The sequence below is a fragment of the Bacillus rossius genome, chromosome 1, assembly GCF_032445375.1.
Source record: "Bacillus rossius redtenbacheri isolate Brsri chromosome 1, Brsri_v3, whole genome shotgun sequence".
Lineage (NCBI taxonomy): Eukaryota > Metazoa > Arthropoda > Insecta > Phasmatodea > Bacillidae > Bacillus > Bacillus rossius.
Window position 1 is genome coordinate 250,511,289 of NC_086330.1, and position 27,858 is coordinate 250,539,146.

General features: G+C 37.3%; 2 protein-coding genes across 2 annotated transcripts in view; both read right to left on the reverse strand.

Annotated features, from left to right (window-relative positions):
• LOC134527466 (gamma-aminobutyric acid type B receptor subunit 1) overlaps window positions 1–27,858 on the reverse strand; it is a 262,732-nt gene that overhangs the window by 26,967 nt on the left and 207,907 nt on the right. The gene's annotated exons all lie outside the window — the stretch shown is intronic.
• LOC134527463 (inosine-5'-monophosphate dehydrogenase 1) lies at window positions 6,823–26,262 on the reverse strand. The gene has a single exon (XM_063360159.1). The coding sequence runs from the start codon at window positions 26,090–26,092 to the stop codon at window positions 24,530–24,532; it is 1,563 nt and encodes a 520-aa protein (XP_063216229.1). The 5' UTR covers window positions 26,093–26,262; the 3' UTR covers window positions 6,823–24,529.

Consider the following 27,858-nt stretch of genomic DNA (forward strand, 5'->3'; position numbering starts at 1 on the left):
AGCACTGGATATAATGGACCCTTACTCCAGGACCGCCAGAGGGAAACCTTTTTAGTAGTGGTGACAGACTTGTTTACCAGATGGGTAGAGGCCTACCCCACCTCGAATGTGAAGTCCGGCACCTTGGTGTCCTTGCTGGAGGGGGAAGTGTTTCCTCATTTTGGGTATCCGGAGGTACTGCTCAGTGACAATGGATGTCAGTTTCGAGGCCACAGGTGGAAGGCGGCGTGTGGGAAGTGGGGTGTGAAGCACCACACAACCCCCACATATTACCCCAGGGCGAACCCGACCGAGAGGCGAAATCAGGAAATCAAAGCACAGCTTCGCCTCCGGTTGGGTGACAACCACAGCAAATGGGACATACACATCCCGAACTTACTATACTGTCTACGATGGCGAACCAGTGCTGTCACTGGGTACTCTCCCACGGAGCTGGTGCAGGGGCAGAACCTGGCCCTCCCGGGAGAGTGCTGGGTGGCCTCAGCAGCAACAGAAGGGGAGTGGGGAGAGGAGCTTCGGGAGAAGCTGAAAGTTATCAGGGAGCAGGCTAGGGCAAACCAGGAGAGGTATCTGCAGCAACACATGCCGCAGTCTAGCAGGCCCCCGAACATGCTATGTCCAGGGGACCTGGTGTACGTTCGCCAACACCCACTGTCCTCCAAGGCCAAAAAATTTCATGCCGGACTGGCCCCCAAATGGCAGGGACCTCGACGGGTCATCCACCAGGCGGGGCCCATGTCCTACCTGGTCCAGACACAAAGTGGCCGACCGGTGAAAATACACCAGGATGACCTGCGTATGGTCGCCAGGGAGGCACCACTGCCCCGAGCACCAAGCACAGGGGCGGGACAGACCACTTTTCCTACCACTCCAATCGGGCACCCCCAACCTGCGGGAACCTGGCGTGGTGCAATCACGCCGCACCCCATCATGCAGACACGTACGCAGTCTGACCGTACCGGCGTGACACAGAGGGACACGCCCCCACACCAGGACGGGGGACATGGACAAGGCACTGACGTGGGGGAGCAGGACGAAACTGACGAGAGCACGACGGGCGAGAGCATAGACGCTGCGTGGACAGACTCGAAGTCCCCCGGGGCCGTCACCGCACCAGTCTCGGAGGGGGACGACACAGAGGGGAAGACATGGGCCCCACTCTGGCCTTTGGACATGAGCCTAGCAGACTCAACATTCACTATGACAGTTACAGAACCGGACTCTGAGGAAGAGAAGGTGAGAGAGGAGACATGGGCCCCACGCTGGCCAATGGAAATGAGTCTGACAGACTCCACATTCTCTATGACAATTATGGAACCTACCTCTGAGGGGGAGGAGACGGAGGAGACACGCTACCCACGGCGAAGGAGACGGAATGCGAGGCGGATGAGCTGGTCAAACGAGGGGGAACACTGGGAGGAGATACAGAAATTAGAAATGGAGGAGCCAGCAACACCCATACAGCGGGAGGTTCCTGCCTCCCCGAGCCAGGAGGCTGGCGAAATTTTCACATCCACCCCCAAGGCCAACCCTTCCCCACCAGCTGGAGCAGAGCCGATGACGGGTTCACGCCCCACACGAACACCAAGGGCCCCCGCATACTTGGGGGATTACGAGTGCTACCAAATGTCGGTGGCACAGCAAAGGGACACGGCACCCCAGTTTAGCATACAGCACTGGCTACCCTACGTCGTGTGGAAACAACACACACCTCTCCCTAATGAGGGGGCACGTTTGTTCTCCACACTCCCCAGTGCAGTGACGTGTGAATAAATGAGAGACGTTGGCGAGCATGACGGTCTCGTGGGAGGGGGGCATTTGACGTCGACCCAGCTCTCACAGCCTGTTATGCCACGCCAACGCCTTCTTCTGCCCTGTGTTGCGTGTGCAACGATAGTGCTGTGCGGCTAGGGCAGGGTAGGGAAGAGAGCTTCGCGCGCCAGTGGAAATTTAATGTAAATACATAAGAACCGGATGTGACTAATTATTGTAAATATTCTTTAACATTCTTTACTATAAATAGTTTATTTTATTATTTGAAGTGTTATGTATAAGTTCTTGCTTGTTCACCGGGCGCCAAGGCCATGGCTTCCACCTGTGACCAATGAGCGTGTTCCGCGGGCTCGCGGAGAGGGGAGGGACGCGGGCACTCTGTCGCGCGAGGCGGGGAAGGGGCAGTCGGCAGCTGGGCGCGGGAGACATCGGACGTAACTGCGCATCGCTCCAAGACGGTGAGAGCGGAACGGGCTGTAATTCAGGCCTTGCCGAGGAGAAGGAATTTCACTTCCTACAGTCGTATTGTCATTCAGGCGAGTGTGTCACATCGTCATTCAGTCGCGGTTTGCAGTTTGTCGTTCTTCTCGCGTGCGTGTTTCTCTGGAGGTTTACGAGTCGCGGATTACTTTTGTGGACTGGATATTCGCCATTGCGCGTACAGTAATTTACGGGCCCTCCCGGACATTTTGTTGTCCGGTCAGACAGTCAGCTGATTGCGCGAGTCATAGCGAGCTCAAGTCTTAGCGGCGTGGGTAATGCTCGTAACGATCGGGACGTCACGTATTTTTCCAATACAGTATAAGTGCGCGGAACCGGGCTTCGCCCTACAGAAACAGTCACAGGCGGAAACGCGGCAGCCCCCTGTAAAGGGTTCGATTTACCGTATATAAAGAATCTGGAAACTGTCTTCGAGTGTATCAATTGTTATTCTGGTGACTAAGTCCCTTGGCCACACGGCCCGAACCCCCCTCTACCGAACACTGAGTAGTCGGCCAAATAAAAACATTCAGGGGCTAGTCACCTAGGTGACGACACTTTTATACGTGTATACCATCTGTAAGAATATAAAGTTTTGAATAGGTAAACAATGCTGTGCAAGATAGTTTTAATTTGAATATAGCCACATCAGTATAAAAAAGGGTTCACATTTAGGGCCTACAAACTATTTATGTTTAATTACCTATATAAACAAACTATTAATATTAATATGTATCGGCAGAGTTATACTACATTGTTAAAAATATCGATAAATCTTTGAAAGTTATACATAGGTACCGTAAAATGGGGTGAATAGGGTCTAAGGGGTGAAAAGGGACAAAAGATTTCAAACATTTAATGTACCTACAGCTGTAATTTTTAATTTAAACAACACTTTTTTTGTTTATTATCTGTGAATCTTTAAGTCTTACCAACTATGTAGACAAAACTGTTAGATAATTATTTATGTTTAGTTTGGCAACATGAGAATCAGCTGTTGTTTATTGTAGCCATTTGTTTAAATTGACAACTGTTTGTTAATTTGAGCAGGTGGTTTAGAAAATCTTTTTGATGAATACATTATAGTTTTATTGATGTTTCGTAAGTATATTTAAATATTTACACCTTAATTGTTGTGACATATTAATAAATTTTACATCAATTATTAGAAAAACTTGCATTTTTTGTGCTTACAGAGGGGTGAATGGGGGCAGTGTTAAATTATAACACTTCAAAGCTGGAATGGAATATGTTTAGTTTTATAAGGTTAAATAAGCTTGTAGGTAGTAGTAAAAAAAAAATTTAAAAAAAATTAATTGCTTAATTGTACAAATTTTATTTCTTTTTGCACTGTTATTCTAGGTTAGAAAATTAACCTGCAACAATGGGTCGGACGTACAAGAGTTAACCCACTTCAAACAAACATCCACCGATTGACCATGAACAAGTGACACGTGCAGTTTTGGCAGTAAAGGAAGGCATGTCAGTACGGGCAGCTGCTAAGGCTCATGATTTATCAAAGTCTGCCCTTCAACGGTACTGTGGAAAGCCAAATATACAGATTCGAAGAAAAGGTGGCCAGACAGCCTTACCTTCAGGTATGGAAAAAGATTTTGTCGAAGCAATTGTAAAATGTTCGGATTGGGGGTATCCACTAAGTTCTTTTGATACCAGTTGCTTTGTAAAGTTTTATCTGGATCGAGAGGGAAAGAATATTCCAAAATTTAGAGACAACCTTCCAGGTCATGATTGGGCTCTGAGCTTTTTGTAAAGGAACAAAGAGGTACTCTCACAAAGAATGTGCCAAAATATCAAAAGAAGCCGAGCAAGTGTGAGCCCTGGGGTTATAAATAATTATTTTGACCAAGTCACAATTACACTGAAAGACATTCCAGCTCATCTCATAATAAATAACGACAAAACATGCTTGTCAGATGATTCAGGTTGCCGAAAGCTTATCTTCAGGAGGGGAGGCAAATATCCAGCGAGAGTTTTAAATGAGAGCAAATCTGGGGTATCAATACTGTTTGCTGCTACTGCATCAGGAAAGATTCTTCCCCCCTATATAATTTACAAGTCTATTTACATATATGATCTCTGGATACAAGGGGGTCCGGAAGGGGCACAGTACAATAGGAGCAAGTCTGGCGAATAGATGGCCATTGCTTCCTCAATTGGATACAAAAGATTGTTGTCCCATATTGCAGAAGATTCAATGGAAGAAAGGTCCTAATTGGGGATAACTTGAGCTCACATTTGTCACCAGCTGTAGTCAAGATATGTGTTGAAAATGACATCTCATTTTTTTCACTGGAGGTTGGTTTTAGAAAAATGGAAGCTCAAAACCAAGAAGAGCAGCAAGTCATTTGACAAACAGTATTATCCTTGTCTTCTAAAACAGACATTGGAAAAAATGAAAGTAAATGACCAACTTAGCAAGGACATATCTTCAGGTTTTGAAAATGTGGGCTTGTTCCCATTGAAAAGAGAATGGGCCCTTGAAGGACTTCCTGCATTTCCTGCTGATCAACCAAATGAAGGACAGGAGAATGAAAAAAACAGTGAACGACAACCTCTCACAGTTTTTAAAGGAGATGCGCTGTGGTAATGAAGAACCTGAAGCAAACAGAAGCAAGAAAACGCGTCTGAGTTCCACCAGGTCAGAGTGTTTCTCTTGCTGACTTGGAATCAGAGGATAGTGATGTGTAATTTGATAATGTCAATAACGAAGAAAATGAGGAAGTTGTTCAAATCAAAGAAGGGGACTGGGTGAGGGTAAAATTTCAGTATGAAAATAGTGTTGAAAAGGTTTTGCAAGTGTGTCTAGATGAAGAGGGAGCAGACAAGTTTGTTGGATCATTTCTAAGGCAATCTAACAAGATAGCTTCAATTTACACATTCCCCAATGTCACAGATGAATATGAGTTCAGCAAAAAAACAGATTTTGCAAGTGTTAAACCCACCTGAAATTAGGAGGGGTAGGCATACCTTCAAGTAAACCAGCAAATAAACCTAGTGTTTCCACATATTATTAATTTGTGGTAGGGCCTACCGGTAAATACAGTGTGTTTCTTAATGTAGGTAACATTATATTCTGGATGTAGACTATCTTCCGAGACTTGCATAACAGCATCATGGAGCTTATAAGTATGAACTTTTTTTTGTGCAATTTTTGAAATTCATTTTTAAGATTCCTTTTTAAATATTATATAGACAAATTTCGAATAAAACTACTAATGGAAGTGATTTAACCTTTTTAAAAACATTTTACATGCATTTAAAACGCCAAACATATGTCCCTATTAACCATTCTATGATTAAAAAGGGGGACATATTGAAAAATCTCAGGTGTCCCTATTAACCCCACCTCTAGGGTGAATAGGGACAGGCAAAAAAAAATTAATTTATGTAAAACATGAACAGAAAATACAAAAAAAAATTATTATGCTATAGAAAGCTAATAAAAATAACTACTAAATAAAAATATAATCATACAACATTCTTCAGTGATTAAGAAATTATTTAACTAAAATTAAAAAAATTGTCCCTATTCAACCCATTTTACGGTACCTAAATTGTGCCTTCACATTAAACAGTTAAAAAGTCCAATATGACAGGAGTTGATCTACCTTAACTTTTGATTTTTCATCTTGCCCAGTAGGGTCACTCGGGAACAAAAAATTTCACTAATAAAAACAATGCAAACGGGACTATTGCGACAACAAGCATTTGGAAGTTTAATAACAAAGGTATTTTACTCAATATCTTTAAAATATGTAGTATAACACTGCGTCAAATAGAAAAGAATTTTGATACATGAAAAATAAAAACATTTACCTTGATATAATTTAAACTCGTCCCAGTCTTATGCAAACACAGCCATGATGGCAACAACTCTGCTGGTCAATACAGCAGGACAATATCTTTTTACAAAAAAATACTAGTGCTGCTATCTAGCGGAATACCTGAGAAATAAATGAAATCCCTCTTGCCCGGTGTGTCCAACTTGCCCGGGTCTCCCCTATGCAAATAGTATTCATAAATAATACAATAAGATAATATGGCTTTCATACAAAATTGATATATATCAAACTTGACATATATCTGATATATATCATAAATATCTGATATTTATAATATCGGATATTTTTGAACCCTGTTCGGCTCATAGGGGGAGGAATTTTCCCACTTTTCACCCTTGAATCCGCCCCAGCCACCAGTAAATCACAGGTCACAACTAACCCTTTTCTGAGACCACATTCCCCCAAGGATGTTGCGAATTACCTCGGTGTCCAAATGGATTGTAAACTTCAATGGTGGCACCACATAGACTCAAAGGGGGGACAGGTGCACTGCAGAATATTAACACACTACCCAGTAATGAGCTGGTGCATCGACAGTACAGTACAGAATGGACTGCTACTATACGAAGCCCTCATACAATCAGTAATTTCACACACAGCCCCAGTGTGGACTATTGAAGCCAAGATGTACCTCTTGAAACTGCAGCAGATACAAAACAGACTTATTCACATTGTTACAGACATCCTCATATACAGCCCAGTCGAGGCACTTAATTATTTTGTAGCTTCTGAAGCGTAGATGCTGGGGCTAGGGTTTTGTTAATGATAGATTGGATAATATCAGTAACTGCCAACAGCCTTCTACTGGCGTCAGGAGACAAGCGACCTATTGCTCTATCCCTTCTGGAGTGAGATCAGATGTGCCAGCTCACAATTACTTAAGGTACCGGTAATTAACTTAACACAGTTGTTTTCTTGTATGCATTCAACATCTTCTTTCCTAGTCTTAAGCGCACGGGCTGACTGGCAACCTGAAATGCTACGAATACTGTCACCTGCCGATAGGGGCGTATACCCAGACGTGTACCAACACCATTGCGACCGCAAGGTCCAAGCTCCTGACCCCAGCATTGTTGAGACTTTCTATCCCTTCCTCCTGGAACATTCTTCTTGTCCTGCACTGGACCTATTTGCATAATGCTTGCACTATTGAACCCAGTATGAATGAGCCCAAAGATTTCCCCTGTGTCTATGCAGGTTGTATGTGGGTCCAACTAAACTGGTTATAGTCTAGAGTTTAAGATAGAAGAGTTAAGTCATGGTATCAATTGCTGCCATGGTTGGCCAGTCCCCAAACAAAGCATACGATGCATGCTACCCTTTATGCATGGCTGAAACCCAGCATGACTAGGCATAAAGACTTCAGCCTGGGACGCACCTACAGTCTTCCCTAATCCAGACCCCTTCAAAACAAATACACTAAGTTTTAATTAGGTTAGGAAGAAAAGAAAAATTGAAGACAAAAGTCATAAGCTTCGAGTGGCGGACACATCCGAACATGGCCGAATCTTTATAAAAAGCAAGTCATCAAGCCATAGGCCCATAAGAAATACATTGTACAGAAAATAAGCCAGAGAAAGAGAAAGAAAATTCCCATGCCTTGTGTACTTCTGATTACTTCTAATCGTTTTCATATTTGAGCTAAATAATAAATTAAACAAAACACCATCACACAAAGGTTTTTATTTGTACATGTCCTCTTTCATGTGCTACTCATCTGGTAACCCTAAAATACTGCATGTTACTGACACATTTGCACTATTTTGGAAGTGTAAGGATGCACAAATGTCATGCAGTATGTTCCTAGCTGCAACAAAGGGTGGCAACATTTGGACACCAGATATTTAGATGCTAACAACTATCACGTAATTCATGAGAACAATACTTTTACTGTACAGTAGCTTGATTTGAATTTAAGTAAGTTTTGCGAATACATTATAAGTATAGTAATTGGATTATTATTTTAAATCCCGGCAGTGCTTTAGTAAAAGTTTTTGCTTAGGCCCGTTCTACAATGTTACAGAAACCGAGACGAATCAACTAAACGGAAATGGATCTCACGAAGCATCTACAATAGAAATCACGTGGCTCCGTACCCATAAGGATCATCGCATCAATGCTCAGCTCTTTCATTTATGCTATTCCGTGTAACAGAAACTGACTATTTGACTGCGGTGGTACCCAATTTTGTTCACATTTAAATACGTAAAAAAATTATTTCAAGTACAAATATGAGAGTGGTATAACTTCGTGTTTTTTAAAATATCAATTTAATTCATTTTTCGTAAGCATGAAGTTCAATCTCATTTGTTGCCGTTTGCTACTGTTCCATGCTTAGTAGAAGTATGGAATATAAATAATCTCACATAGTTGAAATTGCAGGTATTGTACCAGCTCACCTTGCATCACCCAATATAACATACTGCCTTCACTGGTATTTAACAAATGTTTTGATAACTTCTGGAGGATATATCCCCCCTATCCCTACATTGTGTCCACCAATACTTTTTTAAAAAAAATTCAAAGCATGATCCACCCGTGTAACAAAGGTGACAAAAGATAGGACCTTGCATGACTAAGCTTTCTAGCTGTGGTTCTCAGCTTCACGCTAGTCGATGAAATTTTTTACTTAAAGTGGTAGAATCATTATAAAAAAATTTATCAAAGTTAATTTAAAACTTCATACACAAGATAAAAATATGTAATTTTAGTTACAAAATTAAAAACTATGGTGGCCACAGGGAATAAACATGATAGGAGTCCTGGCACTGAAAGGATTAATGGTTGGGAAATAGAGCTGGGTAGTTATTTTTTTTGGAATCAGATGTAAACAGTAATTCTTCCTCTATTTTGAATGACAAGTATGCAAAATTTTATCAAGAAGCTCCAAAATTATGCTTTAAGTAATCAAAAATGGGGTTGGTTTTTTTTTAAATTTAGACAGTAATCTGTTGTTTTGAAGGTCAAGTTTGCTAAATTTTACTAAGCCCAGAGTAGACTGTATGTTTGTATAAAAAACAAACCCACAGACAACCTTATATACCCACACACAAACACACTCTCTCACACACAGGAAAAGTTAATTCAGCCGAAAAACTTTGGTTGCAGTTTAAAACATAAATACGACAAATGGTCAAAAGTGAAACATAGTTCTGTAACATTTGAAATATTGTTGCTGAAGTAAAATTAATTAATTGAAATAATTGATGTTAACAACATTTTTCTCATAAACTATTTGTGATGTAGAGGAATATTGTGGTTTTTAAAGGCTAATTATTAATCTAAATATCAAATTACCAGAAAAGATAGTAAAATTTAGAACAAATTACTTTGACGCCTGGCACATGCGCAAAACTGACAACACTCAATTCAAAAGAGCTGCCTGAAATCCGGGGCACTGACTGTTAAGTAATGTACATGCCAATGAAAAAATTGAACTAATAATTAAACTAAAACTGCTGCAGCTATAACAAAAAGCACATTAACATAATGCTGAACAAACCACACGTCATCAAACACCACATGTGAAAAAATGTGATCACACCATTGATCTTAAAACAGAACTAATTAATTAAATATATTTTACTTTAGGTACCACAGTTAATAAAATTTAACACTTAAAATCTGAACAGTGCATTTCAAATATGGAAGTGCAGAAGCACGTTTTACTACCGCCCATACATAACTACCGAGTACCCATCAAGGCTATGATAAATGTACATGTTCTAGCGGTAAATAGAACACCCTGTTTCCAACAGCTGTGTCTTGTGGCGTAGCGATTTCCAGAATTGGAATGCATTCCTCTTACTATACGTGATAAATTTTGTGAACTGTGTTATCCAACATAAAACATCCTTTAATTAATAAGTTATGTTTCATGAAAAGATATTTCCTCACAAATAAAGGTGTGACGACCAAATTTTTTCTCTTGCAGTCTTTGATGACACATGTGGTTTGTTCAATATTACGTTCATGTGCTTTTAGTTACAGCTGCAGCTGTTTTAGATTAATTATTAGTTCAATTTTTTCTTCGAAATACCTTCATTAGCATGTACATTACTAAACAGTCAGTGCTCCTGATTTCAGGCAGCTGTTTCAAACTGAGTGTTGTCAGGAACGTCGAAGTAATTCTTTATAAATTTTATACTAGTTTTACTCTAAAACAGTGGGGTATTACAAGGCAATATTTTTCGTTACATTTGACGTTTATATTATTAATCAGCATTTAAAAACCACATTATTAATCTGTGTTACAAAAATAATTTAAGAGAAATAAGGTTGTTAACGTAAATTATTTAAACTAAGCAATTTTACTTCAGCAACAATACTTCAAATGTTTGTAGAACTTTGTTCAATAAGATATTACCCACACTCTTGGCATTTCATCATAAATATTTTATTATTTTCAAAAACAATGACTGGTTCAGCTGCAACTTCAAAGGTGTATCCCAGTCTGTGAAGCACTTTAGACCATACGTTGTATTATGTTTTCAACTGCAGCAGAAGTTTGTGGGTCAAATTCAGACTCATCCTGTTCTTGTGTGTATACATATATTATATCGTAACATTTTATGAATTTGTACTACAACCAGAAGATCCATGCAAGATGTTAAATTACTCTATGCAAGGGACTAGGTCTCTCAGTCTGTACGTTAGAAGAACCCTAAGTTCACTCGGTAGTAACACCAAGGAACAGATAACTATTCATGTTTTTTTTTTTTTTTTTGTGGAATGTTACCAAACTGCACATCCATCGCATGCAACACCTGATGTTCGTGCAATTCTGTCCAATGCACGTAGCTTGCATCTAAACTGTGGTTAACTGAAGCTTATCACATTAAATAGTTCTATTGTAACAGTCCTTACATGTTTGTTATTGGGTTAAGATGCACTCTTTTTAAGAGAGTACTTAACTAGTTAAAATTTAGTTACGAAAAATTTTCATTGCATTTAAATGGGAAGAATGTGTAAAAGCAAGTTTATTTAATAATGACCATCAGAATTTTAATTTTAAAAGTGAGTTTATCAGTGGTAACATTAACAATTCTCATTGTATATTAATGTACTATTGCAAACACTAATAGATATTTAGTTTAGCTAATGCAATAAATTTAGTAGGCAATCAAAAGTCAACATTTTTGTGATTGTTAGTATGCAGCCACTGCCACTGGAATTTCAGGTTCTTCAGCAGAGCAGTTCCAAGAACCAGCTAACCATCACAATGTTTGGCACAGACAGTATTAGAACTGGTTGCCAGATGCAGAAGCATATATGTCACATGGTATTGTAACATTCACACAGTGATGGCAATGCAGGACAGCAAGGCAATAGGGTGTATCCTGGATGGAAGGACTGGGGGAAGGGGGGAATAACTAACAGTATGATGTGTGTACCTTGTTGCAAGAGAGGGCAGTGAGCTTTCCGCCCCAGAAATCACAAAATGTCAATTCCATAGGAAGAAAAAATATCATAATAAGCTATACTGAAAAAAAAAAAAAAAACTGTGACTATCATACTTGCTGGAACATGTAACCATTAGTTTTTTACCAGAAGAAAAAATATTTTTTGATTTATTTTAGATATTTTTTCATTTTATTAACATTTGTGAATTTATCCTTTCTATGAAACTTAACAGATATTGTATTATTATTGTGTATTCTTATAACAAAGCACATACTAAATTATTTCTAGCTGCTAAGATGTGATTTTTTTTTCAGTTTTTAAAACTAGGGGGTTGAAACAAAGTAGGCAACGTAACAAAACTTAAGACGTGAGTGCCAAAAACTCTTAAAGATAGATAATTATTTGGCCACAAGAAATGCCACTTCTAAATGAATGAACAACTGCTGAGCAAGTTTGCAACTGCACAGAAATAAATGCACAGAGCAATAATCACTAAGTATAAAGGAAGCGCTTCAGCAACTGTGCACATTTTATAGCTTTTGTGAAAGTTTTGCTTTGTAAGATTACATGATGCAATACCAATACAACACCTGAATCATGCAATTTGCAGCAAATTTATGTGTTTTTTTTTTAGGGATAAGCTTAAACATTGAATGTATTTTTCACTGATAGGATGAGGTGCAGAGCTGGAATGAATATAACACAACAGCCAACCCCATCACTAACAAAAACCAAATGAGAGACATAACAGCAATTAATACACAATTCCAAAACATTTGTTACTTTTTGCCAACATGCACTGCATTAATAAAACCAAGAGAGTGTCTTTGAATAAAATTGATCATGATTTTATCAATTATACACATTTATTAAACAAAAACCCATCATACAAAATACTAAAAATAAAAAAGTATAAAACAAATTCCAACACCTTGTAAAAACTAATGAAACAGAAATTTGGATTCAAACTAAAGAATTACCAACACAAAATTGAACTCCCCCCCCCCCCCCCCCCGCCCCAGGGTCAACCATGTTTTACGATGTTTTTACCTATAACACTGGTACCCAAAATAAAAAAAATAAAAAATCATGGCTTCCAAAAAAACATGTTGAAGGCCAACAACACTTACATAACCAACTGGTTCCACTACACACATGGCTCAAACAGAACGGCCTTGTACTAGCCGTGCATATACACATTAAGTACAATATTTCACAGTTCAATTTAATATATGACGTTTCTAACCAGGAAACAGATTTCTGTGGCACTGTCCTACAATGCCATGCAATCAGACAATGATTACGTACCAAAATACATTAATCAAAGAAAAGAGTATATACAATGGTACCCACACAAACACGTTCAAGTATAGTTTAAAATACGTTAAAAATTATTTGAATTAGCAACAAGAATATTTTTTTATCGGACCAGTGTTCAGTGTTCATGAAGCATATTATTCAAGCAAGCATTCCCAACAAACAACTTACCGTTGACAGTTCATCTACCCTATTTTAATGGGTACCCGAGAAACCTAGTGTTGTTTGTATCCAGATTAGTTTTAACTTGAATGAAATAAATTTTAATTTTTTTTTTTTATAATTTTATTTAATCACTAGGTGTAATACCTCGCTTCACATGGGTGTAAAATTTTTTTAATAATCAAATAAACTGATATCTAAATTATTTTCAAGCTCCAAATATAAGACACAAAAATGTAATTTTTTATTAAAGAGTTAAACCAGTGAAGGCCACAGGGGAGAAACATGAATTTTAATTGGCACTGAAAGGGTCAAGAGTTGGGAAAGGGGGATGAGGGTTGTTTTACGAATCTCGTGTAGATAGTAAGCTTCCTCTTGATTTGAAGATTGAGTCTATAAATTTTCAATAAGCTTAAGGAGCACTGTGAATTTATATAAAACAAACCCACTGACATTACCTGTTATACTTAGATTTTTATTCTTGTATGATATTGTTGAAAAGTTTAGTTTTCTTATCTCTTTCCCTAATTTATATTCGAGAAAAAACTTATAGCTAAAACTCGAAAAACCAAAGACAAAAAGGTAACTTTTATAAAATGATTGTGATGTATTTCTGAATTACACTGTATGTTTGATATTGTGATTGCCATATATTTATTGCTTGGATGTGATGATTAAAACACTTAATGATTGTAAAGTAAAAGGGCCCTCAGAGGCTATGATTGCTAGCACGACGCATAGGCGTGGGTTCGATCCAAAAATGTGGCATTAATCATTTTCATGAACACTTGAGTGATGCCAAGAGGCACCTGTTATATCGATATCACCTGTGATATCAATATTACAACTTATAATAATAATAATAATACTTTGTTAAGTAACATTTTGATAATGGTCACTACATTTAGTAATTTGCTAAACAAATGGAGACTTAGAGATTTTCACGTGGTTTGTAACACAACTAGGCTAAGTTATTAGTTTAAATTATAAGAAAAGTTCCATTCCATTATATTATAAATTTATGAGGTTGTCTCACAACTTCTTGTAACCTCTCCAACATATTTGTGTAGTGATGTAAATTTGTTATAAAATTTGTAGAATGTAATTACAGTACACAAACACCCTGAAAATATAAATGCAAACACTTCTGCTAAACACAACACTTGCCGATCTATTAACTGTTTTAACATCTTTATTTTGAATTATGATTAGTTGTTTCAATTGCATGACAAAAAATTCTTCTACCATCTTTAAAATAATGTGTGCTAATTTGTTTTGAGATAACTTTAGGTAAGTAAGGCAAGATAAGAAACTGCTGGTGGATGCAATGGGGACTCGAGGGTATTCTGATGGCAACATATACCGGATCAAATTTTTTTTTCTGGAAATAATTCCGAATATAAAAATTAGTTTCTGAACACAAGCTCTTATTGAGATTCTGGATCTGCCACTGAAAGAAAATAAGAAACTAGTGGCTTCTAGGGTGGGTTACTGGTGAGACAGCTCATACATCATAGGCGGAACATGTAAGGCTTGTTGATCAGAACACTGAACACCATAAGTGCAAGTCAAGATAGTTGTCCTCCTATTAAAATTTCCCATCAGTTGCTCCCAGGAAAGAAACACAAATGTAAATGCAACTATAATAATAAAAAGTGAATTATAATACATCATAAAAAGTCACGTACCTACCGAAAAAAATCATGCATCAAGATGAGACTACTTCAGCTTACTCCCTGGCATAACAGGAAGTCTACAGAAATTCTTTGGTCCTAAAATAAAAAAAATTGGTTGTCTGTAAAGTTGGTTTACAGACAATAGTTTAACGTGACAACGTTATAACAAAACATTGATGAAATGATTGCATACTTTTATGAATAAAATTGAATCATTTTTATTTTAATAATAAAAGAATAAATACTTGAAATTATACTCGTAATCAGATTTTTAAAATGCAAGAATAATTAACCTTTATTGCTGAAATTGTTGTTGTAATAAGCAATGAAAACCACATTTTTTTCTCTTAACTTTATAAACAGTCGACGAAACAGTTCACGTGTAGATAACTTGTAATTGATTTTAAAAACTGGCATTTAGCTATAAAGTTTAAATATGTTTATGAACAAGTTTTCATATAAATAAACTGTAATCAAATATCTATCATCAATTATATGAATCACCATAATTTTTTAGTCAATTGTAACATAACCTATTATTACTGTACTCACCGACAGATGCTACTTTTTTTTAATAATAAAAGAATAAATACTTGAAATTATACTATTAATCAGATTTTTAAAATGCAAGAATAATTAACCTTTATTGCCGACATTGTTGTTGTAATAAGCAATCAAAACCACAGATTAAAATTTGTTGAGAATATTTTATGCTTTTATGTTTTTCAGTGCTCAAAATTATATGCAATTGTGGCCCCGGGCACAAAATTTTATTTATAATTCATTAATAATAACACTCATTGCGATAAACAAAGGAAAATATGTATTAACGAGTGCCTGGTTCCCACGGCAGCTAACAGAGAGCACGATTTGTTCAGTTCGCGTTCGTCGCGTAGATAGCAGCACCATACGGGAATAATATTATTTTGTTTTTATAATACGGTTTTATAACAAATACACATCCCAAATACACCAAAATTATTTATAATGAGTTACAATATTTTTTAAAACATTGTGCAAAAGATCCCGGGTGTAATTTGAATTATTATGTGTAACTGTAGAACACCATTATTCGTTAAAAACATATTGAAAATTCAACATTACTTTTAAATAATCGTACCGATTGTGCTGAAAATTGGTGGACGATCGTTAAATTATATAATATTAATAATTCAAACGACGAAAACATGATTGAAAAGTCAAATCGATTGTTGTTCCACTTAAATGGAAGAGAGATACGGCGCATGCGTACAATGAGCGTAACGGGACACACACGTAGTGGTACAATGTGCGTTACGGGACACTATCATGCGCGCAGCCGGCGTTCATCGATTTATTAGACGTTGTCACGTCAATATTTAAAACTAGTTAGTTGTAAGGCGCCTGTTGAAAAATGATGAATATAACAAAAATATTAATATACACAAAATATTTATTTTTATTTCAATTTATTTTAATATTTTGCAAATGAAAATTATATATACACATACATACATTATATATATATATATATATATATATATTATTTGACAAAAAAATTGTTTTTGACGTGACGTCTAATAAATCAATGAACGCCGGCTGCACGCATGAAAAAGTGTCCTGTTACGCACATTGTCCCGTATCACTGTGACCCGTTACGCTCATTTTATATTGCTCTTTGCTAACCTGTACCTCCTAGCATTGCGACAGAGTCCGTGGCGTAGTTCTGTTTTCATGCATTTCAATGTAACATTTTAATTGATCTTTGCTAACCCGTTCCTCCTAGCATTGCTACAGAGTCTTTGGCGCAAATATATTATTTTTGACTGCATCTTGGTGTTGGGTAAGCCATTTTCCTTCACATCATCCTTGAAACACTCCCATTTGTTTCCTACTTTTTTTATCATCGTCCTATCCTTAACAGAATAACACAGATTGGAAGAAGTTAAATAGCAAACATGTATAAAAGTTATAGTTAAAATAATCTCTTCGTTAAATAAACATATTTGAATTAATGAGTGCAAATAAAAGTAAATTTATCAATTAAATTGTAGATTTCATTTCACTCCTTCTTTGTATCCATACAAAATAGTGATGATTCAATTTTATTTATAAAAGTATGCAATCATTTCATCAATGTTTTGTTATGACATTGACACGTTAAACTATCGTCCGTAAACCGACTTTACATACTAACCAATTTTTTTATGAAGAACCTCTTGAAAAACTACATTGCGTGTGAATCGTCTCATACAATAATCTTTAATGAATTATAACAACACAAGTAATCAAAATTGATTTTCAATGATAAATTGAATATTTACTTAATTTACAAAGTTAATTATTCAAATTATAAAAGTAAAAGAATGATAAAAATCTCACAAATAAAATAAAAATAAAAGCTCTTCTTTAACTTCAAACACCATCTTTATGTGAAAAATGCAAATGCACTTCTTAAACTGTGTGTAAAACAGCCAGTGCGGCTACCTGCGGAGTGCCGGCCTGTCTCCTGGTTGGCACACGCTGGCATTCTGCAGGTAGGCGTTATCTCACAGCGTTATGCGATCATTAAGTCATTGATGAAAGTAAATAAATATATAGGATATATTTCCTACAAAAAATAGCTTGCTAATAACCATAACAATTTAATTTGTATGATTAATTAAGAAAAATACATGGGATGTGTAACCTTGCAGACAGCCCATAATCAAAGTTAATTACTTTTTTTAAAACACAAATTGGCTAGCTGTAAGTGAATAAATTATTGTATAAATGTTTGCAAAATTAACAATCAAACTAAAAATATAAACATGAAAAACTAAGCTTGATATGTTCCACTGGCTATCATACAACACAACTGCTTGCTCTAGTTTCAGACTGGCTTCATAGCCCAATGTATGCTTCAGCATACGTACTTCACACATGTTCCTTCCATTCATACAATCCAGCACCAACAACACAGTAAAGCCATGATCAAATCAGTCTTTAGACCTATGAAACCAATTATATATGTATGTGCAGGAATGGGTTTTACACCATAAAAAAAAGCAACGTTTCAACATAAAAAATGCAGGTCTGCCAGACCACGAGATGTGCCATATGGCTCACACAGAATGTACCCAGAGTGTTCCCTGACTAGCATTCACTCCTATCTTAGAAAGAGTAATTCCTAATTACAAGTTCCTGGTATTGGCACATGCTGTTTGTTGCAACATGGTCAACACATTTGAAATATAAACTTTGATCATGTTACGTTTACTTATAGCCGCTAACCAATGGCAATACTTGATTAATTTTATCAAACACCTCTAAAACCACTATCAAAAGAAATAAAACAAAAATATGTACTTAGTACCTTCATAGCATATAATTAACTACAACACCTGGCTTCTTAGGCAGTGGTCAAATAGTATTGCAATTTTAACGGTAAGAAACTCATATTTTTTAGATGTCTCTGGGAAAGTGTTTTATCGTAGTTTCATATGATTTACAAAATAAAATATAATTTTTTTTAAGTATATTTGCAAAGCGGACCTAGACACTGGATGGGGACGATGAAGAGCAGCTGGATTCATAATCATTTCAGATAGTGAATACACAAGTTATGGATGCAAGCTAAGTACACGCCATAAGTGAATTACAGTTGCTGCAAACAAATCAGACCTAAATCATGCACCCAATCTCTTTTTTAAATTATTTCTTGTCCAAACAACAAGCTTGTGCCTCAGATCTGTGCCGTGAGATGTCACGCTGCTTGGAAATTAAACTGAAAGTAATGTTTGTAATACTAGTGCAGAGTAAAATCATAACTATGAAACCATATAAAGAAAATTATAAAAATTGATTTGTTATCTTCAAAGTTTTTACAAATATATATTAATGAATAAAGGTCCACTCCATAATTAATTATGTTGCATATAACAAACCCAATTAGAACAATATTTGTCGACAATATTTACAGCAAAAAATTTAATCAATCAGTTACTTTGTATGTAATGCTTCAATAAAATCAAATCTGTACAAAATGGATTTAAAAAAATTAGTTTTAAGAGAAAATTAAATAATCAACTTTATAAAATATTTCAGTCATCTTGCCTTCTGAGCGATTGTGGTGGTCAAACCTACCTACTACAGTAGCTTTAGCAAAGCAACTAATATACCTTATTTTTCAGACTCCTTTCAGCTCTTTTACAACACATGAATGGTTTAGTTACAACACATGAATGGTTTTAGTTACAACAATTTCAGAATTTTTCTATTTATATTCATTTTTTATGATTTTCACCCCACAGTTCCCCGTTCTCACAGTTCACCCCACCATTTTATTTTCTTTGAATTAAGCCGGAGTTGGAAAAAACATCTTTGAGGGAGAGCAAAGTAATATTATTGTTACCTACTCAAAAATATAATTTTTAGAATTTATATTTAGAAAGAGCCTTTGGTTCAAGTGCATTTTACGATACCAGATTCCAATTTGTTGAAAATAACAAAGGGGAAAAGATGTATTTTTAGTAGGCCAAAGAGGTTGGATTATATTCTTGGAACAGAGTGTGGAAGTGAGTGTTGGTAGTACCGGAGTAAGTGTTTTGATGTTTGTGTGTTCTTTTGTTTGTGTTTTGGTGCAGATGAGGTACGAGGAATGACGTAATAAGTAGAGATAAGATTTTTTGTTTTACCTATAGACCAATTTAGTTTTTAAAACAGAAGGTTTGGTGTTATTGTTTTTATTTTTTTTTTCAACTCTGTTTATTCATAAAGATAGCATCATTTTTCAGCAAATACAACACTTACTTGTTCAATGATACTTACCGTACTATCAAAACAGTGTCATTTTGACTGATACATGATGCACTTTTACAATAATATAATTTGTAATTAGCATATCAAACTATTGGAAACAATATGTATACAAAGGGGGATACAAAAAAAACTGGACTGAGAGCACGCTGCTATTCATAGACATAGTAGTAGTGAGTTCTCCCGCTAGATGGGGTTACCAGATACCTTCACTGAACAGCTGCCCAGACGTCAGTTTATAGGTTAACGTTTGTTTGTAGTATTGGTTTTCTCTTACTGGTCTCGTTTTCCGCCTGCGAAGTCGTTATGGCAGACTTAAAAGAACAAAGAGAGTGTTTGAAATTTTGTTTCCTGCTCGAAAAATCGGCGACGGAAGATTATCAAATGATTCAACAGGTTTTCAAGAAGGATGCTATTAGTCGCATACAAGTTTTCAAGTGGTTTGGGTGTTTTAAACGTGGTGAGATGAGTGTTGAAGACCATGCTCATTCTGGGTGCTCTTCATCTGGAAATGATGAACATGTTGGAAATATCTGCCAAAAAATCAACAAGGATCGTCATTTCATAATCGACGAAATTTCAGAAGAGACAGGAGTGAGCTGGAGTTCGTGCCAGCGGATATTGACTGAGGATCTGCCAATGAGACGTGTTGCCGCTAAATTTGTTCTGTGCCTTCTCAAACAGGATCAAAAAAAAAAATTCAATTGAATTTGAGACAGGACTTGTAAAAAAAGAGATTGAAAGTAATCCAAACTTTTTGACCAAAGTCATTACAGGTGATGAGAGTTGGTGTTACAGGTATGACCCAGAAACCATGCAAGCACATAGCCAGTGGAAGACTCCCAACTCCCCCAGAAAAAAAAGCAAAGTGAGGTTGAATGTTAAAACGATGATCATTGAGATTTTTGATGTTCATGGAATTGTTCACCGGGAATTTATTCCCCCTGGCCAGACTGTTAACCAGAACTTATATTTGGAAGTTACAAGACGTTTATGAAAGGATGTGCGGGGGAAATGCCCGGAACTTTGGCAATCAGGTGACTGGTTTATTCATCATGACACCACCCCCACACACACGGCCTTATGAGTGAACCGCTATTTGGCCTCTCAGGGTGGTCTGTCGTTCCCTACGCTCTGTATTTGCCACACCTAGCCCCGTGCGACTTCTTCCTGTTTCCGAGAATGAAGGAAAATGATGATGTGGAGGCGGTAAAAACAGCTTCGCAAAGGACACTGGAGGATATCAATGTTAAGAGTTCCAGAGGTGCTTCAAAAGGTGGGAAAAAAGACTTGACAAGTGCATTGCATCTAATGGAGAGTACTTTGTAGGTGACTGAAGGAATTTTGTGACAAAGGTAAAAAATTAAGTTATATAACAAAAAACTTTTTTCCAAAAATGTACCAATGTCATTATGTAAAAATTAGTAACCAATAACAGTAGCAATAGGTATAAAAAAAAACACAAATTTTTCCACTCTATTTAGTAGGCTATAAATATTTTGGTACTAACTCCATGCTAACTATTTAACATTCATTGAATTTATATATATGTTTTTATAATCTGAATTGAGTTTTGAGTAAATGTACTAATTAATTTCATTATTTTTGTAGCATTTTGGTGCTATATGGTGTATTATCTTCCATTTCAGTGTTATATGGTGTGTTGACATACTTTTTGGTGTTATTTTGGTTTTATCGCAATTCACCATATAATCTTGTCCTTAGTAATAATAAAATAAAAATAGTAAAGAGTAAATAAAAAAGTAGGTCTATGCAATAGGTATTAAGAATGTTATAAAAATTGTAGTGAATATGTGTGCAAATGTGTGTACTTTTATCTAGTGAAGAACAAGGTGTGTTAATTTGTAACAGATTGTTATAAAGGTGCAGTGGACAGAAATAATGTGTGGATTGAGATAGTGTTAGTACATGGACGAACTACAGCTAGCATTTCACGAGATAGAAAAATGAAATAGAAAAACTGCAATTGATTTGGAGTGAATGATGCAACTGTAAGAGAAAAATTGATAGTATAGAATCACTGCAGTAAAATCAAGAAAGGTAAGTGGGGTTGAATGGATATGAAGTTTTTGCGATTTGTAGTTTTATGTGTATGTCATGTTATGTGTTAAGTGTCAGTTGCATATTAAATTTAAGTAAAACATTGGTTTAGGTAATCATAAAGTAGATTTAATTTCAAACTAGGTTCTTTAGGGATACTGGTATTTAATGTGGTGAAAGAGAGACCTTTTACAATAAAATTTTCACTGTATCGTCAAGCAGAATATAGTCCCACCCGGTGTATTATAATTTGAGATACCAGTAAATATAGTATGGAATGTAATAATATTATAAGAAAAAACTTTATGATATCATGAAGTAAACTGGAGTGTACTTTGCGATACCGGTATTCATTAATTAGAAATAAGATGTTTTGAGGTAATATTTCATGGGTATCGTGAAGTAAAATAGAGTCCCACACAGTATAGTCGAAAATGCGATAGGTACTGGTAATTAAATTGTTGAAAGTAATCATTAAAAAAAATTGCAATTATAAAGAAGTAGAATACAGTCCCACCCAGTCTATTGTATGTGCTAAATCGAGGAAAAATTATTTCAAAGAGTTTTTTAGGAAAAATAATTGCAGTATCGTGAAAGACTACAGTCCCACTAGGTCCAGTGTATTTTGTGATACCATTTTTAAATCTATATAATTCATGGCTCCCGCAATTTTTAATTTGCAGTATCATGAAGTTTTATCATAAATAGGGCAAGCTGTTATATTTCACGATACCACAGAAATTTATAACATCTACAGACATTGATTGTTTGGTAATGAAATATTTTCTAAGTATCGAGAAGTAGACTACAGTCCCACCCAGTCTTGTCTATCTTGTGATACCAGTAAATAAATTATGGAATGTAAGAATTACACAGAAAATATTTTCTCAGTATTATGACATTGACTACAGACTCACTCCGTCTAATGTACCTATTTTGGATACTAGTGATTAATGCAATGAAAGTAAGACTTTTACAGAAAATATTTTATTGGTATAGAGGAGAAGTCTACAGTCCCACTCGTTCTGGTGTATTTTGCGATACTCGTTTTGGTAAATATGTAGTTGGGCGGTATTTGCGAAAAAAAATTGTTGAATATCCGAAAATACTTTTATTATATGCTCTTTAACTTCCTCTTTTCATTAAACCCGGTGGAGATAAGAAATTCCAAATACTTTATGAGATAACGAATTTTTTAATTTCCATCACAATACCTGTGCATTCATACAGTTATTGTTTACGAGTATGAATTTTTTTTTTTTTGCGACGTAGGGGAACGACTACATCATTTTATACTAATGGCAAAGGAATTGTACCCGCCTCTAACTTAGGTGAGTTTTTAACATTTCAAATTTTAATGTTTTATTTGTTATTTGGATATTGTTGCGCAAGTAATAAGTAAAAAAAAATTATGTGAGTTCCTACTGTTCATCCTTTGTCCCGGTTTGTTTCGTCAGGTCAGTTATATTATAAATACTTTAAAACTAAACAACCATTAAAATTAATTCACATTATTTTTAATGTCCGCTTAGTATGAAAGTATTTATAATGTAACTGACCTGACCTAATCGACCATTTTAATTAATTAGGCATTCACGAACACACGGCAAAATAAAAAAAAATGTGATGGTCGAATGATTGCACAGGTCTTGTATTGCAAAATAAGACCGGCGATATCTCCTAAAGTATTTGGAATTTCTTATCTCTGCCGGGTTTAATGAAAAGAGGAAGTTAAAGAGCATAGAATAAAAGTATTTTCGGATTTTTAACATTTTTTTTTCCGCAAATACCGCCCAACTAAATATTTACCTTCGTTTTAATTCTTTATAATTCCCGTCTCTCACAACTTTTATTTTTCAGAATCATTAAGTTCTCTAACAGATAGGGCACATTGTAATAATTCACGATACCTATGTAATTTATATCATGTACAGAAATAGTATCTTTGATATTAAAATTTCGGTATCGCAAAACAGACTAGGGAGGAGGAGGGGGATTACAGTGTGGTTTACGATACCAACAAAACATAATATTCAAACAATACAATACGTGAGAAATAGTATTATAATTCCCCGCCAAAAAACCCCATATTCCCACACTTGTAGGGGTGGTATGACGTAAGCGACGCCATCTTGGTGACATCATTTGTATTGTTATGAAATCATTAAATGCACTAGTCCCGAGCCTTTCAACTACACAATTAGCTTACAGTTTCATGTTTATGCATCTTGTAAATTTTTACGTTGAACAATCAAGACATAATTTTACAATTTTAACTAATTGGCACAGAACAGGTTTAACTAATCTCACCTATTCATGTTGCTTGTAGACATGTGAATTGTTTTCGGTAATTCACAAAAAGAGCCTCTTTTCTGAAAGAAAAAAACAATTAAATAAAAATGGCCCAAAATGCTTTTGACTTTCAGATGTGTTATCCATTAATTCTCTAAGAGGATGTTGTGATACTTCAAGTAGTTTACCAGGAATTTAACATTTAAGCAAGTGGTTAGGTTTATCTTTCTAATACTGCAGTTATCAAGAGAATGGTGTTAAGAATAGGTTAGCAACAATTAAAATAGGCTACTTTAAAATTGTGTGGACAGTTGATTATGATCGGTAAATTATAATAAAAAATACTGTGATATTCAATTGGATGGTTGTGTACAATCTAAATATTTAAATTTACCTAAATAAATATTTTATAGTATTTTTAATGTATCCGACATATCCTAGCTATTCAGATGATTTCAAAGTATTTTTAACATAGCTGACCTAACCAAAAGTCCACATGATTTCACAGTACCTAGTTTTTAACTAATCTATCGAACCACTCATTATCTTACACAATTATTAATAATTACCTAAACTAATATTTAAAGTATTAACATAAATCTCTTGATACAAAGGATTCCTAACAAAGTTACAAGTAGACCACAGCAAACAATGGACATTTCTCAACAGTTATTATGGCGGACAGAACAAAAATCAGACAAGTTAGACTGCCGGCAAGGGTGACAATCAAAAAAGCCTTTTCTCATAAGAAAAGAGGCCATGTACGTTGCCCTCGGCCTGTGCAGAGGGCGACCGTCTCTCGAACCTCAGCTCACCAGCGTACATCATGGCACGCAGTGCAGTTAGGCTTCGCGCTCCTATGTCCTGGCAGCCGTGCCTCAGGCCACTCTGCAGGTACGGCAAGAAGCGCAGTACAGAGCCCTTGTCTACAATGGAGCCACTCACGCCCTGGGCCACCTTCAGCTTGTCTACCTCACTGTGGAAATAGCGGTCCATGGCAGAGCCCTGTGCATCTCGACGCGACATCGCCTCCAAGCTGCCCATACCACGATACTTCTTCAGTCGCACCCCGTCTGAGAAGAAGTAGTCTCCCGGGGCTTCCGAGGTACCTGCCACCAGCGACCCCATCATGGCCGTGGATGCCCCCAGTGCCAGTGCCTTCACGATGTGTCCCACCGACTGGATTCCACCATCCGCAATGACCGGCACACCATGGTGCCGTGCGTACTCTGCCACCTTGTAGACGGCCGTGCCCTGGGGGCGCCCCACCGCCATCACTTCCTGGGTAATGCAGATGGAGCCGCTGCCCATGCCGACCCGCAGCCCATCCACGCCCGCCTCTATGAGGTTCCTGGCCTGCGCTGCTGTGACCACATTGCCACCCACCACGTCGAGGTCAGGGTAGCGCTGCTTTATGTAGCGGATCATGTCCACCTGGTAGACCGAGTTGCCCTGCGAGGAGTCGATCAGGACCACGTCGACCCCTGCCTGGTGCAGCAGGCTTAGTCGCTCCTTGTCGCCTTCACGTGTGCCCACCGCCGCACCAACCAGCAGCTGCTTGTTGTCATCCTTGGATGCATTAGGGTAGTCACGTGACTTCTTGAGGTCGGTACGTGCGATCAGCGCCACCAGCTCACCCTGCTCGTTCACAATGGGTAGCTTGCCCTTCTTGGACTCCTCCAGTAGCTTGTTGGCCTGCTGCAGCGTGACGCCGGCCGGTGCCGTCACCAGGTCCTCTAAGCGCGTCATCACATCGGCCACGGCCCGCGTCTGCGCGTCGCGCGACTCCTCCATGAAGTCGATGTCGCGCGACGTTACCATGCCGAGCAGGCGCCCGCCCAGCTTGCCGTTTTCCGTCACCGGGATGCCACAGAAGCCGTGCTCCTTCTTCACCGCAAACACGTCGGCCACGGTGTGAGCCGGGCTCAGCACCAGCGGGTCGCGGATGAAGCCCTGCTTGTACTTCTTCACCTTATGAACCTCGCTGGCCTGGTACTCCGCAGAGCAGTTGTGGTGGATCATGCCGATACCACCGCAAAGTGCCATCGCGATTGCCATTTCCGACTCCGTCACAGTGTCCATCGGCGAAGACACCAGCGGCGCCTTCAGGCTAATCCGCTTTGTCAGCGCCGACGTCAGATCTACGTCGTCGGCCACGAAGTCGATGAAGCCGGGCAAAATGATGAAGTCGTTATAGGTTAAACCACCGCATTCAGAGAATAACTGTTGCCCGGTCAGTCCATCCTCTACCGTGCACTCGGAATTTACTGGAATTACATAATCGGCCATATTTATGAAATTATGTTTTTTCGGAGACCCGAAACCCGAACACGTTCAACCCTTAAGCATAAAAGAAAGCACCGAATGAACGCGTGACCTATTCAGTCAACAACCAAACACGATCTTCTAGGCCGCGTTAATGACGCTTGCTCTTCGGAGAGACTCGTGCGCACTCGGATCTCGTCGGATTTTGTGGAGCGAACAAATCTTATTACCTTTTAGATACAGGTTATGTAACCTGTTAGGTTACTCTGTTACGTGACGGTTTTAGTCGATTATGTTAGGTAACTATTTAGAGCCAAAATCACATGTAGTAACATCTAGCGAAGGTTAATTCAACTTCAGAGAGAGAAAACTAATTTTATTATGAGAGATTTTGACACAGGGAAATTTTCTGCTGTTAAGAGCGCTGGCGCAGCAACAGCGAAGAATCATTATTTTGCTTAACGTAAACGATAACCAGGAGGACGTAATTATAATTTTATTCATTTACGAAAGTGAAGAAGTCAGGATATAATAAATTGTCTTTATGATTAAACTAAATTTAATTACCGACCTAATACGTGTCCTTATTTGTGAATAAATCGGGGAGTGTTTTAAGATGAAGCACCATCCCAGAATGCATTCAGTTATAAACATAAATTCAAAGTCGGTTAAATGTATTCAAATTAAAAATGTAACAAAATAATGTTGATATGTTGTGCAAAAGTCACAACATCTTACGTGACAACTCATGATCCAACTAACTTGGTTTTGAAGGTGTGCCTTGTATTTGTTTTAGAAGTGAAAGATATATCAAGTAGGTAGTTAAAAGTGATCAAATTATTGTTTCGATTGTTTACTGAAGCATTTAATCAAACACGTTTTCTCATTAACTTGGGTAATTTTCTAGAGTAGGCACTATTCTGAAAAAAATAAAAATATCCTGAAAATTGTATTTTTTAAACCTGCAAATAGATTTTTGGCAGGCTAGACTGCTGGGCAATGAAGAATGGGATGATGTTAAATGTAAATTAAAAAAAAAGAGCATGTAACTTGGTAAACACGATAGAAGTGAAACTTCTATCGACAATTCAAACCTCGACTCGTAAGTTTATCGTAACGGGTAAAATGACAGAGAGAAAGAAGATAATTTTCTAAATAAACATGAATTAACAAAATTATTACTTACGTAACTGCTAAGGATATAAATAATTATGTATTAATGAATAATGATTAATTACCAATAAATATTACTGTTGAAAAACACCATAAAGAATAAATATATTGCACGCACAAGATTTGTTAAACTTTTTTTGAAACTAGCAGAGTCTTAATTGGACTTAACATATTTACACGCTCGTGGGCTCATAATACGGTGTGTGATTTATCTAATCAAATAATTTGTTACAAATTATTACCCTGTCAAATTAAAGCGTGGAAAGCATTATACCAGTAAAAACATATTTATTTATGCAGTTAAAACAATACTCATAACACTGTTAAACTCATAACACTGTTTAACAATACTGATTTACACAAGTAATTAAAATAATACATACTTGAAAGAACACCATTTTCTTACTAATATGGCCCGTGGTGCGGTGCACAACAATAAGCTCAAATCCCGTTGTGTTGCCCTCTGCCCAAATACTCCCTTACTCTATGCCAGCAAGTCTGGTGGCGTCAGGCGCAAGCGGGTCCCTACCGCCACGACCCGCCTATCCCTGCAGCATGGCAGGGTTCAACCTGAGCCGCACGCCGCCACGTAGAGCCCGCCTAAGGGAATAGGATTC